The 18,452-nt window shown below is 45.5% G+C and overlaps 1 protein-coding gene across 12 annotated transcripts in view; it reads right to left on the minus strand.

The window, feature by feature from the left end:
- Positions 1-18,452, minus strand: part of MAP4K4 (mitogen-activated protein kinase kinase kinase kinase 4) — a 170,806-nt gene that overhangs the window by 86,216 nt on the left and 66,138 nt on the right. For all 12 annotated transcript variants that reach the window (XM_037375977.1, XM_037375969.1, XM_037375976.1 and 9 more), the window contains exon 3: positions 3,280-3,336. In XM_037375977.1, coding sequence (XP_037231874.1) covers positions 3,280-3,336 — 57 coding nt within the window. The remainder of the gene's footprint in view (positions 1-3,279; positions 3,337-18,452) is intronic.

An 18,452-nucleotide genomic window follows, 5' to 3' on the forward strand; every position in this document is an offset into this window, starting at 1 on the left:
TGCACATCAACACCCCCCTGTTTCAGGCAGCAGTACTAACTAGTCATAATATATTCAAAGATCAAGCTGATATCTTCAGCCCACCTCCTCTTTTCTCATCCTTACCACCATTCTTTTCAAAATTAAAATCTGAAGAGAAAACCACAAGAAAAGCTGAGAAGGATGAAGAGCATTTCCACAGTGCCATGTACATTACAGAGCTGTAAAGTTTCTTTTGGTGTCTCTAGTTGGAGGTTACACTGCCTTGTTTTCTTCACGCCAACCAAAACTTCTAAGGTAAGCCACCACTCCGACTTTGACAGCCCTCCCATTTGGGTGATCAAAGCTTTACAGCCCAGAACTGACGTAACCTTGCTGATCCTGAGCAATGTGTGAATTGCAGAACTGAGGGCTTGAAAACTGAAAATTTGGGGTGTGCCCACAGAGCATGCCGACCCATTAGGCTTTCTACCTTGTTAAGCGTCTGGCAAGGCAAGCACTGGATCAGAGGTATCCCAGAAGAAAGTCTTGTGTCTGTTCTCAAGGCAGGTTAGACAACACAGATATCCTCTACGGCACTACTTGTATTTAAGCAGAAAGGCATATCGCTGCCAGTAAAGCATGCACAGAGGCACAAAGCACCTAGAGCTTCAGTAGCCACTCATCAAAAAAACCCCACAATTTTTCAGTTTTGTGGAATTTCCCACTCAAGCCTCTTTCCCCAAGGGCATGAACACAGTGTTACCATTAGCTTACCAGAGCAGTTCATCTAACTGTAGCTTGTGAAGCAGGCAGAGATGGTAAATTTGAGGTTGTGGTTCCTTCAGCACTTCTTTCAGGACAGTGCTGAGGGTGGCAGTCACTGCCCCCTCTGTCCCCACATTCTCTCCTCCCACCGTCCCCATAAGCTGTGGTGAGCTAGAACGAGGATGCAGCTGCACAGTCCACCAGCAGAAGGAGGCGTTCATGAAACCATCCCTTGAGGAACCAAAGCCATGGCTTGATGATACGGACATCTCTACCAGCAAAGTCAATTTGAGCTACTGCCCTTTCTCCCCCATGGCTGGCAGCAGCTCTTTTCCAGTCTCACGCCACCTTCTTCACAGCGACGGCACAACTGTTTGTAATGTCATGCGCTAAACTAGATCAATGAACCAATCCAGGTTATAAATAACCAGGGGAAAGAGAGAAGTGAGAGTATTTTTAGCTTAGAACTGGGGCCTGTTCAGTGATCCAGGTCACCATCTGGCCCTGGGGCAGTTGTGCCGGCACAAGTGTTGAGAAACAGGCAAGGAACCAGTGAGCAAGAGTGGATGGGAATATCCTGTGCCCACATGTGCCACTGAGAAAATGGTACATGTAACAGTATCACCCATGCTTGGTCTTAGCAATAATATCATCCATGCCTGGTGTTAAAAAGTTGAGCTGACTTAGCAGGACTTTGAAGAATTTACATCACATTTTCAGCCTCTGCAGACTCATTACTTTGAAGCAAAAACACATGAGCTTCACTGGTAGGAACCACACCACTTCTAAGCTGCATGGGGCTAACATCTCCAAGCTCCTCCCTCTGACTGCCCTTCATCCCCTAAAAAAGCATGAGTTTGTGAGATAAGATAGACCGCGCCAATATACCACTAGTTTTTCAAAACCAGCCAAAAATTACAGAAACTTTCAAAACACAATCCATCTCCTGCAACATGAGCTCAGCCATACTATACAGCATTTTCCAATTGTTTTCTTTTTGCTGTGCAACCTCTCCATTACAACTGTTTGTGATTAATATACGCTATTAAAAACAGAGGGAGTGTGCAGTACAGCCAGTCTTAATGTTATGGAAGAAGCCTTTGCTGTGCACAGTCCAGCAAGCTGCCCTGCATAAAACTGCTGCACAAATGGAAACATTTGCTGTGCAAAGAACATTCACTGTGTGTCAACTCACCTTCATTCTTCTCTGGTTTGTCTGCTTGTTAACTGCAGCGAGAGCACTGCCTCCTCATGAAGGCAGCCTTTGAAAATCTCCAGCTGAAAATTGCTTTTTATCAGGTCATCTTACAAAGCAAGAATGTCTAGCTCTTGGCAGACACAACAGCTTAAGTTAGAGAGGGGCAGTCACAGTGCCCATCGATCAGAAAGAGATTCAGAGATATGACTGAAGTCCTATCAGTTGACCTAGCCCTGCCTTCTTGTTTTCCTCCCTCTCCTCTCTGCTTACCCATTACAGCCCAGCCACTCGCCTAGGAGCTTGTCTCCAAGGCCATTTTTACTTGTTGGCGCCTATATACACACACTAAAATATAAAACATTTTGCAGCAACACCCTTGTAGGAGTTTTGCTTAATATAACCAGCTTGCCAAAGACCCCTACTATGTGCAACACACATGCATCAACGTATTTTTCCTCCTAATACCTATATGAGATTGAGGAGCTCAGCAAATAAGATGCTTGGTTTGAAGAGGTGCAATTCCTCAGAACTGTGATATCAGTCAAGCATTGCAGATATCACAGAGGAGGATCTCAATGGATTTTAAATATGAAGCTGTTGTTGTTCATTTGCGGATATAACTCTATAAAACACAAATGGAATCAACAGGGAAAACCCCATGCTTTTCCTGATCTGTTTTGAAGACATAATTTAAACTGTTTTTTGAACAGCATAAACTGCAAGACATCTAAGGATTCAAATATAGTCATATATTTTTTATTTCTTTGGCTGGATTAATTCCTCATCTTTCCCATCTAAAGCTCCACAGTAAATCCCCCTGGGTCAGTTACAACTACTACTTTACACTGCTGAATTCTGCCAGCAGTCTGCTCATCATTCCTGCAGATGTTTCTGCTTTTAGGCTTCCTGGAATTTTATTGGACCCATTCCTTTGAATAAACGTATACCCTTTGTAGGTTGAAAATGCACCAGGGAAACCACTGTCCTCTATGGCAAGGAGCCTCCTCACCTTCTTTTTTGGTAAAAGCAAGATGGTACACTTAAGAGAAAAACTGTGGGAAGCGAGGAATCTGACTTTTTTCCCACTTCTGAGAAATTTCTGAAAGGGGGCTATGTGTGCTTATGCACCTGGGACCAGCTAAGCAATTTGTGAAGGCCAGAGGCCCCTGCACACAAGCACACAGAAAATTCGTAAAGGGCAGACGGGCTCGAGAGGTCAGGTCCTGCAAACAGAAAGCAAACGTTCACATGGCAGGACTATGCCCTTCAACATAAATACAAGGTAAGTCATATGCCACCTCTCATTATTAGATTTTACCTGTATTACTAATAAAGCAGAATGTTCCTCTACTCACCTCAGTAACATCCATGACTTTGATGGCTGCCAGCTGACCCGTTTTGACATGCCGACCCTGCATAAGAGAGAGAATCATCAGCGCCAGCATCTCACCAATCCCTTCAATATAAACAGAACAAAACATTCAGACAAGAGCTCCAGCGACTGGGTTTTCCCAAACCATGTTGGACCCTTCTGATACTTCATATGAAAAAACAACAAATACTCTAAATGGCTAAAAAAAAAAGGTTATTTCTAAATTTTTCTTATACAAATCTTAGAATCCATTTCTTTTTCTCCACATTAAAAGGATGATTATCAAGATTAAGCAAAGATTACATTCACACCTTCCCTTCTATTTACTTTAGCAAAGCTCATTGTCAGTAACAATAGTTTATTAACATGCCAGAATAGTTAAAACTCCATGTATTGCATGTTTTATTTCTATGCATCAGTGCCTAGCACCAGGGTGACATATTACTAGGTAAACACAAGCATACTTAGGGCATTGCAAAAGGACATTTCTCTTTGTTTTGGTCTTCACTAGTAAAACAAAGCAAGGTATCTTCAAGAGATGCATCAGACCTGCAATAGCTCTCTTTGCCTGTCTCACAATAGCTAGACAAGAACAAGACATTGTCTCCTTTAGCTACACCACCATAAGGGTATGGTTTCTCAGTACAGCTGGAGCTGAATTAATACATCCCAGCTCCTGCCGTGGAGAGATCCTACCCTTCCTTCCCCTGCCTCCCTCCAGCCTCCTGTCACAAATTTCTCTGGGGAGCACTGAGCTCCTTCTGGCACTCATTGGATCATATGATAAGCTGATTGAGATCACTAAAATGGCAGAAAGTTAGCACAGAAAAAGCAAACTGCAGGGTGGGGCGAAGGATTGCAGATCAGGAAATCAAACTGGTTTGCTCTGCAGTCAGCGCAGAGCCAGAGCTGGCAGGAGGCAGACCGCACGGCTGGGAGGGGAGGCAGGCAGCACCACGGGCCCCTCCAGCAGTGGTGAGCTGTAACACGCCTCAGCTGACTTCTGACAAAAAACCTGTTTTTCTCCAGTATGTTTTTACACAAGGTGGGGCCGGATCAATTAGCTGTTCTGTATTTTTTTTTCTTAACAGGCACTTAGAAATGGCCCTAGTATTGGTATTTTTCAGCTCTCCACTTAACACCCAGCAGTCTGCCCTGAGACTTCCAGTTAAACAGCCTGGTATCCCAACACCTTTCACAAGCATCATTCCCAAAGGCTCTTCTCTGAACCAGTCAAGCTCTGCAGCAAGAGGTATGCCCACTACATTTCCTCACTTTCATCACAAATAATGATAAAACACACAACAAAACATTTCACTAATGTCGCAGTTCCTCTACCTTTCTCCTTACCAATTTCTAAGTTTCCTAGGCAGAAACCTTTATGCAGCATCCACTATAGCTGATGGACATCAGTAGTGGGTTTTTCCCCTGGGCTAACTTCTTAACCTCTTCACAGACTCTTTGAGACTGGCACCCCAGAACTGAAGCACCCCAAACCACTAGTCTCTTTGGAGAAATTCTGACCCCACACCTTATGATGCCCTCCATGGAAGTAATGGCCAGGCAACGCTGGTGCATTAGAAAGGATGAAATACTGCAGAACTCACAGCCTCAGCTTTCTTTCACAACTCTCGTTGTGCTGCACTCTCCCCTTATTAACCAATCCACATGCTTTCTATAAATAAATTACTGTACCCGGGCTTCTGCCGGCTCTGTAAATTCTCTTTATTGCATGCATTTCTTTTTACAACCTGGTCTCAAGCTGGTTTCAATTTTGAAACAAAGTTAGGGTCATAACATGTGTGCAGCGGCCAAGCCTGACCTCACCTTGACCTTACTACTTCTTGAACCAAAGCCTTTCAGCAAGCCCAGGAGAGATGCAACTCCAATTTCCCACCCTGGACCTCTGCCTAATGACAAAAGCCTGTGGTCTTCTCTTCAAGATTTACTATCCCACCAAGGGAGGAGGGGAAAATGTTTTACATCGAGGTGGAAAAATGCCTCCTCTAAGCTCCGTCCCTCTTTTCCACAGCTCTGTGGAAGGAACTAAAAGGCCCAAGGGCATGGGGAAGCACAGTTTGAGGTATAAAAGGAATATGCTAAATGTAAGAGAGGAAAAAGGACATCTCAGAGGACAAAAGCTCACAATACTAAGGAGGGCTGAGGAAGAAGACACTTTTCAAAAAAACAGTGAAATACCGTTCCACTGTTCATTCTGCAGCAAAGCGGGGACACTAAAATGGTGGCAGAACATACTCTAACCAGAAAAAGTGGTACACAGAAAGGTAGCAAGACATCCACAAGATGCCACATATTTTATGGAAATTTTGTTCCATTTGTCTTTCTAGATCTACAAACTACTGGTGGGCTTGCTATTTCCAGAGAGAAGCCTGAAATTTCCCAGGGCTCAGCTTCACAGCTTTTCTCAAGATGACGTTCCTCCTTGTGAGACTGGCCCACTCGGGATGACTAATGCGCGCCAGCCCAACCACCCTTCCCCGGCAGCTTTACGGGATCCTGCTGGTGCCTCCACTAGTCCCTGTGAAAACCTGGGCCACGACAGCTACTGCAAAGCGCAGCGATTGCTCGTGTTTCACTTTGCTGTCTCTGCAGCAGAGATGGGAAAAGCTTCTCCATAACCCTCCTAAGGGACTGGAAAGCAAGGGAACTGCAGACTGTGGGAAGTGTGGGCTGCTCAGTATCCCAGGCCAAATTTAAACCCTGGTCATTTCAGAATATTGTTTAAAATTACTCCAAATTCCTTTTTCATAATGCATGCAGCATTCACATTCTAAGCATCTACATATATGGGGGGGCTGCATGACTTTAATTTATATGAGAGAAGTAAAAGGACATTTTGAAGCCACATTCTTTTCATTAAAATCATTTTTAGAGAGAGGGGGAAAAGCAAACATCACAAGCACAACACATAAGCATGAGCAGAGTTTTTGTTTGTTTATCTGCTTAACAGCTCTGCTCAAGAACAGACTTGTCAAACTATTAGCATGCTGGTATAATTTTGCTTGCAACATGAAATGGCTAAGCATTCTCATTTCGGAAACCCATCTTCAGATTTTCATAGCCAGCTTCTGCTTCAGAAAAATTTGTCTGCATTAAAAATAATTATAATAAAAATGCAAAGTGGTTGAATGTGACGAAAGAACTGCAGAAGTCGTAGGTGGCAAAAACCCTCTAAACTCAATCTCCTGGGATTAAAATTTATTAAAATCCAACTCCCAGGGCACTTCGTAAATGTGGTAACCATTAAGGCCCCCATCCAGACACCATCTCAGCAACACCACCAGCTAACACTCCGGTGGGACAGCATTTTCCTTGCAGAATAAGGCCCCTGCCTCTGTGTTGTGTGGAGTCGAAGCCCCTTGGAGTGTCCCAGGTTCCCCCCTCCCCAGGGCACCATAGAGGTTCTTGCAGCTTTGTTTCAGCAAATTGTCAGTAATTACCATCCATGTATCTGAAAAACATCACGAGATTGCACAACGTGCATGATGACTGAAAACAGAAGTTTCTTAAAATATTGCTAGATACCAAATAGCAGAGGCTGGGGATCACAGCATAACTGTCCCTTGTCCAGAAAGTTAAATATGCAATGAAGATGACAGCAACTCAGATACACCTTGTTAAGCATGATGACTGTCTCCAGAGCCAACAGACTGAGGAGGCTGCAGAAGTTGCACTGTGTAGTAGCCTCAACAGGTAGTAAAGGCTCTGTCATCCCAGGAGTGGAGTTTGCCAGGTCTCGGGGTGGGGGCCACAACAAAACATCAACATTGTCAGCTGAGCCTGGCTCCCACCCCCATGGAAAAGAGCCCAACAACACATTCCCTTCATTAGACCATTGGTGGGCTTGGCAGTGTTAGCTTTATGGTTGGACTCGATCTTGAAGGTCTTTTCCATCCTAAATGATTCCATGATTCTATGTTAAGATCTTATCAACCAAGATTTCCAAACTACTTGTTGTTTCTTACGCATCCTCCCTGCCTTTCTTTTCATGCATTTACTCATATTAAAGCACTTGTTTATCCTCCCAAGGAAGCAACATAACAATATTTTTGAGACTGCTACTGCACCATTCTATTTTTAAATGGCCTGTTGGAATGAGCAAGTCAATGGAGCTGCGCCTTCTGACCCTAAATCTTGTCCCATTTCTTCCCATGCGGATGAGAAAAAGTTCATCATATATGGAGGATTTTAAAATACAGCTCTTAGCAACACAGCAACACTGCAGCATCTAACTGGATCTTAAACTGAATCCACTACTTAAGCATATTTCCAGTCATGTCTGATAGCAATATGCTGTTTATTTCTCATCTCAGTGGGCTTTATGCATATTGAAAAGCAGAGGGGACAAGGGGAATCCTTAGTAGACTGCTAAGATCTGCAAAACATTATAAATTTCAAGCTTACCCACACTCTTCAACTCAGTTAATACACCTACTTCTTGCCTCTTTCTTCTTCTGCACACATTATTACTGCAAAACTTTTGTTTTGGAAAGGTTCAAAGGCAAACGGTGTTATGTGCTGGTTTTCATGGTGCTTTTTTTTTCCCTAAGATGTCTTAATGTTATCAAAGAACTATGCAAATTAAATGCAAAAGAAACCCTATCAGCTCATTTACCTCCCACCCCCTCCAAAATTATCCAAGATACATAATGCACAGAAATGTTATTCTCCTACTAACACAGTTTCTGACCTGTGTATTAATGTGCCTTTTGGGGGACTGTTCCCAGAAGCTTGCCTCCCAGCTAAATGGCACAGAAGTAGAATATGGAGCATCACACACTAAGGAAGGAAGGCAGCATGCGTGACTCAAGACTTGCAAGCTTGGATTATCTTGTGCACTGTACTATACACAATTAACCAACCTCTGAGCAACCTACACTGACAGTTGTAGAAAGAAAAGCAACTAAATTGAGAAAAAAATCTAATTCACGTTTCAGTTGCTACAATGTACATAGAGGCAGCAGGATAGATTTAAACACGCTGTAAAATGAAAACTCACTGTAGTACCACCTCTAAGCAGTGCTGTACAATTCCCCCATGACAAAATCAACTTTTCAATTTGCTTCTCATTTAGTTGGCTCTAAACTCCTACCAGCCTGAGGCAACAGGCCATGGTGCAATACTCCACTATTAGGTTGCACACACCAGTGCAATAAATGATACCTTATTATTCCAATGCATGTTTACCATCAGTTCTTTTTGTCATTTGCCAGCATAAAGAGTTGCAGATCAACCAGCTTTGGATTGCGAATACTTGGACTCTACATTTCTTCCTACTCCCTGGAAAGACTAGATCAAACGAATAATAAAATCTAACATGTTCTTAAGTAGAAGGTCTACCTAGTTGCATTTGTAGCCAAAATAATGTTGCTCCTACTGATACATCATTCTGTAAGCTAAATAATCATAACCTCCAGTGATGGAGATAAATTTGTAAAAAGGGGGTAATGTTTGTCTGCCATGGAAGCTCCTTCTAGAATAAATATCAACAAACAACCTCAGTACAAAAGCCTGGCAAATCACTGCAGAAACACACAAGAACCAAAAAAGGCCAACATCAATGTTCTTTCTTCCTGTTAGATGACTTCTAAACCCAAACCGAGCAGAAGCTATTAAAGACTCCCACTGTTTAAGTCAAAGGCAGGACAGGGTTCTGTGTTTTCCCTCTGTCTAACTCTTGACATCAGATGCCTGGAAAGCAAAACAGAAAACAATATACTTTCTACCCTACTTTAGATATCCACAGGCTCACTAGCTGTCTATCGAAGAAATAATAATGACAATTTACTCATGCATAGTACTGCATTCTGTGAAGTGTGAAAGACACACAGTTATTATCAGTCCTGTACTTCCAGGGTCAGAGTGAAAACATATTACCTGCTAAAAAAAAAAATGATTTTTTACTTCGATTGCTACTTTCGTGGTAGCTTTCCCACTCTGAAAGACGCTGAACATACATTACCAAGGCATTTCTTTCTACCAAACAGCTCATTGCCTAAACAGGAAAAATAAAAAGAAAGGGGAGGGGGAAAAAAAAAAAAAAAGGATAGTGGGAAAACCATGGCAGAAAAACCACATTCTGACTTTCCCAGGATTGCAACAGGTCAATGGCAGAGCTCAGTTAGGAGACATCTCTGCTGACTCCCAGCACCCTGCCCAGCGGTCAGCTAGCCTCACTGATCAGCAGGAGATGTTTTTATCTGATGGGAGAGGTCAGGAAAAGAACTGCAATGGCAGACAACTCTCTTGCCACTCTACCTGGGAAACAATGCCAACCTCCCATAGGACCTTTGACAGATTTGCCTAAATGAGGCCTGATGATTACGCCCATTTCAGTTCACAGCCATTGAGACACATGATTGAGCAACAGATGAAAAAAAGCTGCCAAAATAAGGGGGTGTTGCAGGGGAAGGGGAAGGCAAGAGATCTAGCAGTGGTGCAGTTTAAGAATGGCTGGCCCTTCGTTACCCAGTCACGCCAATCCCAGTCCAATTGGGATCCCCCAGGGCAACATATTTCCTGGCTCAAATGACACAAAACATTCATTCCCTTATCAAGCAGAGCTTACAGATTCCCCTCTTCCTTCTCCCTCCCAAGCACCAAGCAGGAAAGATCGATGAATTAGCGTCCACTGGCAACACCGACAGCAAGGCTGTGATGTGTTTTTCCACAAGGCCTCAACTTCAGGCCATCAAGAAGTTTTTTAAAAGATATGCCTTGCTGAGTGCTGCCCCTCCACCAGACACCCCAGCCATCGGCTAGCTAGCTGCTGGATCAAGCTTTGCTGCTCTTCAAGGTGGTTACCCAGAGCTCCCTGCTCCAGATTCGATGCTTCTTTTACAAGGACACATGAGCTAAGCAGCTTGAGTCCCCAGCCTGGAAAATACCTTCTTCAAGAGCCATCCTCAAAGTCATCAACCCATGCTATCACCACCAGGCTGTGCCCAGATTTAGTGACCTTCACTAAATACACCATCACTCACTTTCTCTTTATAATAGAGTCCTCATCCTCAGCCCTCTTCAAAATGAGCCTCTAACCTCATTATTGCCTGTACTTTTTTCTGGTTTTAAACATACCTAGGTAATTTAGTTGGGACACTACTGAAAGGCACCAACAAAACCTCAAACTAAACAGAAGAATGAAACCAGAGTAGAGGCATACCTCCCACATGGACACCATTGGCTCAGAGTGTATTGGCTTCCTCTGGAAACATCAGTTAACATCTGCTGTGTCCAGGTCTCATTCAAAGCAGTTCTTCACCCTACCTTAACAACTTTACCAGTCACTAAATCCAAACCCTCCTAACACTAGCTTGTCTCTTTTGACGACCTGCTGCAATGGCCCCTTTCACCCAGAACAATTTCTTTCTGGCAAATATAATTAAAAACAGGTCAGGTAAAGAGAACATCAAGATCAGAATTAAGAGCAAAATAATAAAGCATGTACTTCTAGATACAAACTGACATGGGCTACAGATACAGATGACTTCTCATTTTACATCTCCAAACACCCTCCATCGGATCTTGGCCACCGGAAGGAGAGGCAGGCCTGATCTGGTGGTGTGGCCATAGCAAGCCCTTGCAGCAGGGCCGGCATTAATCAGGTTGAAGGGGACCACCACAGGTCACCAGAGCAAGCCTTGTGCTCACCAGATGCCACCCCACTGTCACAACCACCCAGTGCTACTTCAGAGGGACATCACACACCACACACTGCTTCCACCTCAGACTAAGCGTGGCTCAAAATGACCTGCCAGGGTCCCCACATGGGTGGAGGGAGGCTTTGAAACAACACCGGCACCTCCTCAGCTGAGAGAGACAGCAAATGAAGGGCAGAGTCTCCGGAGTGACATTGAAATAAGCCTGGATGAAGAGCCTGGGGCGGCTTCTCTTTGTTTGCTCTTCAAATGAATTGATATTGACATTTAACCCATCACCCCAGACATGCAAATCTGAGCTTTCTGACCGAAAGGAGCAATTTACACCTTGTGACCAAGGCCTCCTGCAAACCCAGGCAAGCCTGGGCCCATTTCACTCCACTTACCGCCAAGAAGCTACTGAGAAACCACCTCAGTGCTGGGCACGGACCTTCTGAAAGAAGAGGAGAGATGCTCCTGACAAATTTAAGTATTTAACCATCGGGTACACAGAAGTGCCACAAGACATACTTTTCTTTGGGGGACTAACCATAGTTAGTCCCTGCCCCTTCGTGCACCAACACTGTTCTAAGCAGCTTTCACTCTCTTGGGGGACACTGTCAGAGGTCATATGCCACAAAAGAAGGAAAACCAAGCTCACAACACACCCTACCAGCCTTGTTGCATTCAGTCTACTGCCAAAAACAGCAGCTCTGAGAAATGAGTGACGGCCAACCCCAGGCAGCAAAAGGGTGGTGTCCCTCACCGGGTGGCATCCAGCAGGCACAGAGTATGCATCCGGCTACGCTGCTTTGGGTGCCTGGCTGCTTGAGAATCCATCCCAAAATTTCCACCGGCCTCCCAGAGAGCACCGGGAGGGGTACGAAATAGAAACCAACCTTTTCTTCAAGTATGCTAAGCAGATGGGGGAATTATTTTGGAAGGTACAAAACCTCAATGTAAATTCAAAAGACATAGTGGGAAGGGAAGCAAAAGGGGAGAACGATTGGCTCCACTGCTTTTATTTCTTTCTTTAACACAGTTTTGGGCTCGCTGTTGTGGGTTCAGCCCACTGGACAAGGAGGAGCCCAACTCACACACTGCTACGTTCAGCTGTTCGCATTGAGAGAGTCCTGCCTTTCGTCCAGCTGCACCACAAGACGCTAACAAGCCCACTGTGTGGGGAGGCTCTGAAGCCATCATTGGACAGCTTAACATTAATGAGGGGCAAGGGAATGGAGAACTATTTTAATTTATACCATCCCAGTGGAACAATATAGCCAAGCAGAGCAGGGAAGTCAGGCTGCATAATGAGTTTTATTTCAACGTGGTTAAAATGAAAGATTTCACATCCACCTTTAAAAAATTCCAGAACATGAGCAGTAAAGAAGGGAAGTTAATGAACTCTTAAATACACATTTATATATATAAATAGAATTAAATTCCAGTCCAGTAGTCAATACTGCTCCAGAGCTACAACACACAATGAAGGAGGAGCGGAACTTGTGTGGTTTAGGGCTTTTTGCTTTTCCTACTGAGGGCAGACACTGGTTGGCACCTCTTCCTTCAGCCATTACAAACGTCATCAGTGCCACTTCCAGTTAGTCACATCTCCTCACCATGATGGACTGGGGAGCCACAATTTACTGCTGAAACTAAAATCTACCTTCTGGGGCATCAGATATGCTGAGGAAGTATTACAAGAGGAGGCGTTCCTAAAAAGAACGGGGACCGTGTTTTATACTGTGACCCCCATATGTAAAAGCAAATTAAGAAATATTTTAACAACTTATTTGAAAGATGAAAACATACATTTAGCCTAAAGTTATATGTATTTTAATTAACTGAGAACTTGTACCAGAAGACTCCAGCATTTTTATCTTCTGATACCCTGCCAAGTACAGCTGTGATTCTAAAGCAAAAAAAACCCAAAACACCTTGTCCTTGAGAAACTGGCATGTGGCCAGTGAGTGATCTGTAAACAGCTTTGTGTCCACATGAACTATTTTCAAAAAACTCAGGCAGTATTTTCAGACCTCGAACTATTTCTGCTTCGTCAGCACGGGAGCCTGACTCAGAAACGCAAGCCTATACTAACAACCCTTTCTGCACCAGACTTGCCAACAACAAAACACCAACCTCAGAGGTTGCTGGGCCCTTTATTTATTTATTTAGCAAAAGAAGGACCAAATTGAACACAATTTCCTTTCGGTTGCTAGCCGGGTAGTATTTAAGTTGCATTCCCAAAGCCTGTGGCCAACGTGTTTATTGTGTGAAAGGGCCACACAACAGAATAGCCGTTATGCAACATTGTCGGCTCGCAGGTTAATCCACAGAAAGGAACGGCATTCATTAAGGAAACGGAGCCTGCGCATTCTTCAATTATTACTTTTTACCGAGTACTCAAGAACACATCAAGTGCCTCACAGAAACTAGTCAAAACATGTTCACCGCTCTTAAATAACACACTACTGGCCTTCACAGACCAAGCTGAGGTGAACAAAAAAGGAAAGAAAGTCCTCAGGAGGACTCGTAAAGCCAGGCCACAGTGCAGCTGCCACCACAGCCAGCCCCACCTGCCCTGCTGTGCACTCAGGGTACAAAATATAACGCAGATTAAGCAGAAGTTATTTTGGTGCAAAAGGATTTGTGCAATTGCATTCTACAGGAAGAGCCAGCAGATCAATACTTTGGGAGTTTTTGATCATGGGTTGTTCTACACAACACCAGGCCTGCTGGCGACAGATGGAGTACACTCGTCTCAAAGGGGGAAAAGAATCTTTGCACAGGACTTAGCAGGGCTCATTGAAAGAGCTTTAAACTAGATTTGAGGGTGGAAAGGGATAAAACCAGGCTTGCTAGAGATAAGCCCGGGTGCAGCACACCAGTGCTTGAGGTGCTAGTGAGGTCAGACGTTTCAGTGGAGGTAGGGGATGGAGATCCATGCAGCAGCAAAGACAGAAGGGTTATTGATGTGTTAGAAACCACAGAAGCACCCGAGAATGGTCATGTAAGAATTAGGCCTTCTCCCTCCAAACAGGTGGTGGGACCAATAGCCCAACTGAAGTGTATCTACACCAATGCACGCAGCACAGTCAGCAAACAGGAGGAGCTGGAAGCCACTGTGCAGCAGGAAAACTATGACACAGTTGCCATCACAGGAACACGGTGGGATGACTCGCACAACTAGATGTGTTGCAATGGATGGATATAAATTCTTCAGAAAGAATAGACAAGGAAGGAGAGGTGATGGGGTAGCCCTGTGTGTTAGGGAATGTTTTGATTGTCTAGAGCTTAATGATGGCAGCAACAGGGTTAAGTGTTTATCAGTAAGAATCACAGGCAAGGCCAACAGGGCAGATATAATGGTGGGAGTCTTTTACAGACAACCCAATCAGGATGAACAGGCAGATGAAATATTCTATAAGCAGCCAGGAGAAGCCTCACAATTGCTAACCCTTGTTCTTGTGAGGAAATTGAACCTAGCAGATGTCTGCTGGAAATACAATACAGCAAAGAGGAAACAGTCCAGGAGGTTCCTGGAGTGTGTGGAAGATAACTTCCTGACTCAGCTGGTGAGGGAGCCAGCTAGGGAAGGCGCCCCACTGGACCTGCTGTTTGTCAATATCCTCATTTTGGCTAAGATAGAGTTAATTTTCTTCCCGGTAGCTGGTATAGTGCTGTGTTTTGGATTTAGGAAGAGAATATTGTTGATAAGACACTGATATTTTAGCTGTTGCTAAGCAGTAGTCAAGGACTCTTAGCTTCTCATACTGCCCTGCAAGCAAGCAGGCTGGGGGACACAAGAAGCTGGGAGAAGACACCACCAGGACAGCTGATCCAAACTGGCCAAAGGGATATTCCATACCATATGACAACATGCTCATTATATAAACTAGGAGGAAAGCTGGCCAGGGGAGCTGCTCAGGATGAGACTTTCCCTTTGTTTTCTGTCCTATTAAACCACCTTTATCTCAACCCATGAATTTTACTTTTTTTTCCATTTCTCTCCCCCGTCCCACTGTGGGGGGTAGGGAGTGAGCAAATGGCTGTGCAGTGTTTAGCTGCCTGCCAGGTTAAACCACAACAGTAAACAGAGGACTTGTGGGTGATGTGATGGTTGGAGGGTGTCTTGTGCATAGCAATCACAAAACGATAAGAGCTTTCGATTCTTGGATAAATAAGGAGGGGGTTCAGCAGAAATGCTACCTTGGACTTCCAGAGGGCTGACTTCAGCCTGTTTAGGAGACTGGTAGACAGAGTCCCTTGGGAGGCAGTGCTGAAGGGCCAAGGGGTCCAGGAAAGCTGGACATTTTTCAAGAATGAAATCTTAATGTCGCAGGAGCAGGCCATCCCCATGTGCCAAAATAAAGCAAGCAGGGAAGGAGACCAGCCTGGCTGAACAGAGAGCTCAGGAAAAAAAGGACAGTTTACGACCTTTGGAAGAAGGGGACAGAACTCAGGAGGACTACAAGGATGTCATGAGGTTATACAGGGAGAAAATTAGAAGGGCCAAAGCCCACCTAGAAATTAATCTGGCTACTGCTACAAAAGACGATAAAAATGTTTCTATAAATACATTGGCAACAAAAGGAGGGCTAAGGAGAATCTCCATCCTTTATTTGATGGGGCTGGGGGGGAACATGGCCACAAAAGATGAGGAAAAGCCTGAGATATGTAATGCCATCTTTGCCTCAGCCTTTAGTAAGACCAGTTGTTCTCTAGGCACCCAGCACCCTGTGCTAGAAGACGGGGAGCAGAATGAAGCCATCATCATCCAAGGGGAAATAGTCAGTGACCTGCTGCACCACTCAGACACACACAAGTTTACGGGGCTGGATGGGATCCACCCAAGGGTACTGAGGGAGCTGGCAGGACTGCTCACCAAGTCACTTTCAATCATTTACCAGCAGTCCTGGCTAACCGGGGAGGTCCCAGTTGACTGGAAGTTAGCCAATGTGACGCCCATCCACAGGCCAGAAGGAGGATCCAGGGAACTACAGACCCATCAGCCTGACCTCAGTGCCGGGGAAGGTTATGGAGCAGATCATCCTGAGTGCCATCACATGGCATGTACAGGAGAACCAGGTGATCTGGCCCAGCCAGCCTGGGTTTATGAAACACAGGTCCTGCTTGACTAACCTGATCTCCTACTATGACAAGGTGACCCCCTTAGTGGATGAGGGAAAGGCTGTGGATGTTTTTTCCTGGACTTTAGTCAAGCCTTTGACACCATCTCCCCCAACATTCTCCTGGAGAAACTGGCTGCTCACGGCTCGGACAGGTGCACTCTGCACTGGGTAACAAGCCGGCTGGGTGGCCGGGCCCAAAGAGTGGTGGTGAATGGAGTGACATCCAGCTGGCGACTGGTCACCAGTGGTGTTCCCCAGGCAGTTTAATCCTGTTTAATACCTTTATCAATGATCTGGACGAGGGGATCAAGGGCACCCTCAGTAAGCTGGCAGGTGACACCAAGCTGGGTGGGAGTGTTGATCTGCTGGAGGGCAGGCAGGGATCTGGACAGGCTGGATCGATGGGTCGAGGCCAACTGTGTGAGGTTCAACATGGCCAAGTGCTGGGTCCTGCCCTTGGGACACAGCAGCCCCACGCAGCGCTACAGGCTTGGGGAAGGGGGGCTGGGAAGTGCCTGGTGGGAAAGGGCCTGGGGGTGCTGGTCAGCAGCCGGCTGGACATGAGCCAGCAGTGTGCCCAGGTGGCCAACAAGGCCAACAGCGTCCTGGCTTGTATCTGAAACGGTGTGGCCAGCAGGGCTAGGGCAGTGATCGTCCCCCTGTACTCGGCACTGGTGAGGCCACGTCTCGAATCCTGTGTTCAGGTTTGGGCCCCTCACTGCAAGGGGGACGTGGAGGTGCTGGAGCGTGTCCAGAGACGGGCAACGGAGCTGGTGAAGGGTCTAGGGAGCAATCCTATGAGGAGCAGCTGAGGGAACTGGGGGTGTTTAGCCTGGAGCAAAGGAGGCTCAGGGGGACCTTATCACTCCCTACAGCTGCCTGAGAGGAGGCTGCGGGCAGGTGGGGGTCGGTCTCTTCTCCCAGGTAACAAGTGACAGGACAAGAGGAAACAGCCTCAGGTTGCTCCAGGGCAGGTTTAGATCGGATATTAGGAAAAATTTCTTCACTGAGAGGGTGGTCAAGCATTGGAACAAGCTGTCCAGGGAGATACTGGAATCACCATCCCTGGAGGTATTTGAAAGACGTGTAGATGTGGTGCTTAGGGACATGGTTTAGTGACGGACTTGGCAGTGCTGGGTTAATAGTTGGACTCCATGATATTAAAGGTCTTTTCCAACCTAAACAATTCTATGATTCTATGATTTCAGTCCCACACACACATGCCTTCTGTAGCTGTAGGTAGGATATACACTGCAAACTTTTTTACTTGAGTATTTCTAACAAAAATTGCACTTGGGAGTAAAAAAGACCCTCCTTTCTCATGACACTACAAAAAAAGTATTATTCAGCTCACGATACAATGCCAGCTATTCCTGCAGACCACAAGTCACTACTCTGGAGCAGAGCTGTCATTAGATGTAATATAAAAATTGTTAGTTGGAAAGGCCAAGCTTTTGGTTGTAAATCACTCAGCAAACTGGAACAAATAGGACAACTTAGTATTACCCTGGACTACAAAAGATGAGTGAGAACCAGAATTCAGCTGTGGAAGACAACTAAAACATTTCGTAACTGCTTATAGCCAGGCAGCTTATCCCAGTATCACCATCCATAAACCTCTCTTAACGCTGCACCACTTCTCAGGTGGCAAAGGGGAAGGGAGAAGAGGATGGCAGGTGCCTCAACCCCGAACAGTCCCCCAGCATGGGCAGCAAGGCCATCCCTCTGGCCCTGCAAGTGTCCTGGCAGCCACGCTTACATGGAGAGGAGAGGGAGCAGGGACACAGCGTGAGCCTGGACAGGGTCCCATCTTGCTGAGGGCAGATGCACAGCATAAAGGATGCAAGGCAACAGGCCAGCCCTCCCAATGACTACAGCAGGCTGACCATCATCTCCTGGCCCATCAGCTCATCGCCCTTAAATACAGATATGGAAATGGGAGCCTGTAAACAGTTCGGATTGAAGTCCCAGCTCCTGGCAAACCAAAAAGAACTGCTCCAGCAATCATTTAGTCCCGACTCAGAAGCACCCTACACACCCAAAGTTTCCATCCTCAGCTGGGTGTTTTCCAAAGAGGCAGTCATGAAAGATCCCACGTATCTGCCCATACTCTGGTGTCTCCAAGAGCAGGTGCAGTTGACTGTGAGGGATGCACCTCTGGATTGCAGCACAGCTGGAGCCAGCATACATCCTGCCACATGGGTCTTTGCAAAATAACCGGTCACCTCAGCCACTGTGGCTCAGAGACAGACCCAGGTGGGGAACAACCCAGAAACCTCTGGTTAGAGGGAGCAGTTCATGTTTAGGGATTCACAAGAGAAAACTCTGCTTAACCTCACTGAGAATTTAAACTTAAAAATTTGTAA

The sequence above is a fragment of the Falco rusticolus genome, chromosome 2, assembly GCF_015220075.1.
Source record: "Falco rusticolus isolate bFalRus1 chromosome 2, bFalRus1.pri, whole genome shotgun sequence".
Classification (NCBI taxonomy): domain Eukaryota; kingdom Metazoa; phylum Chordata; class Aves; order Falconiformes; family Falconidae; genus Falco; species Falco rusticolus.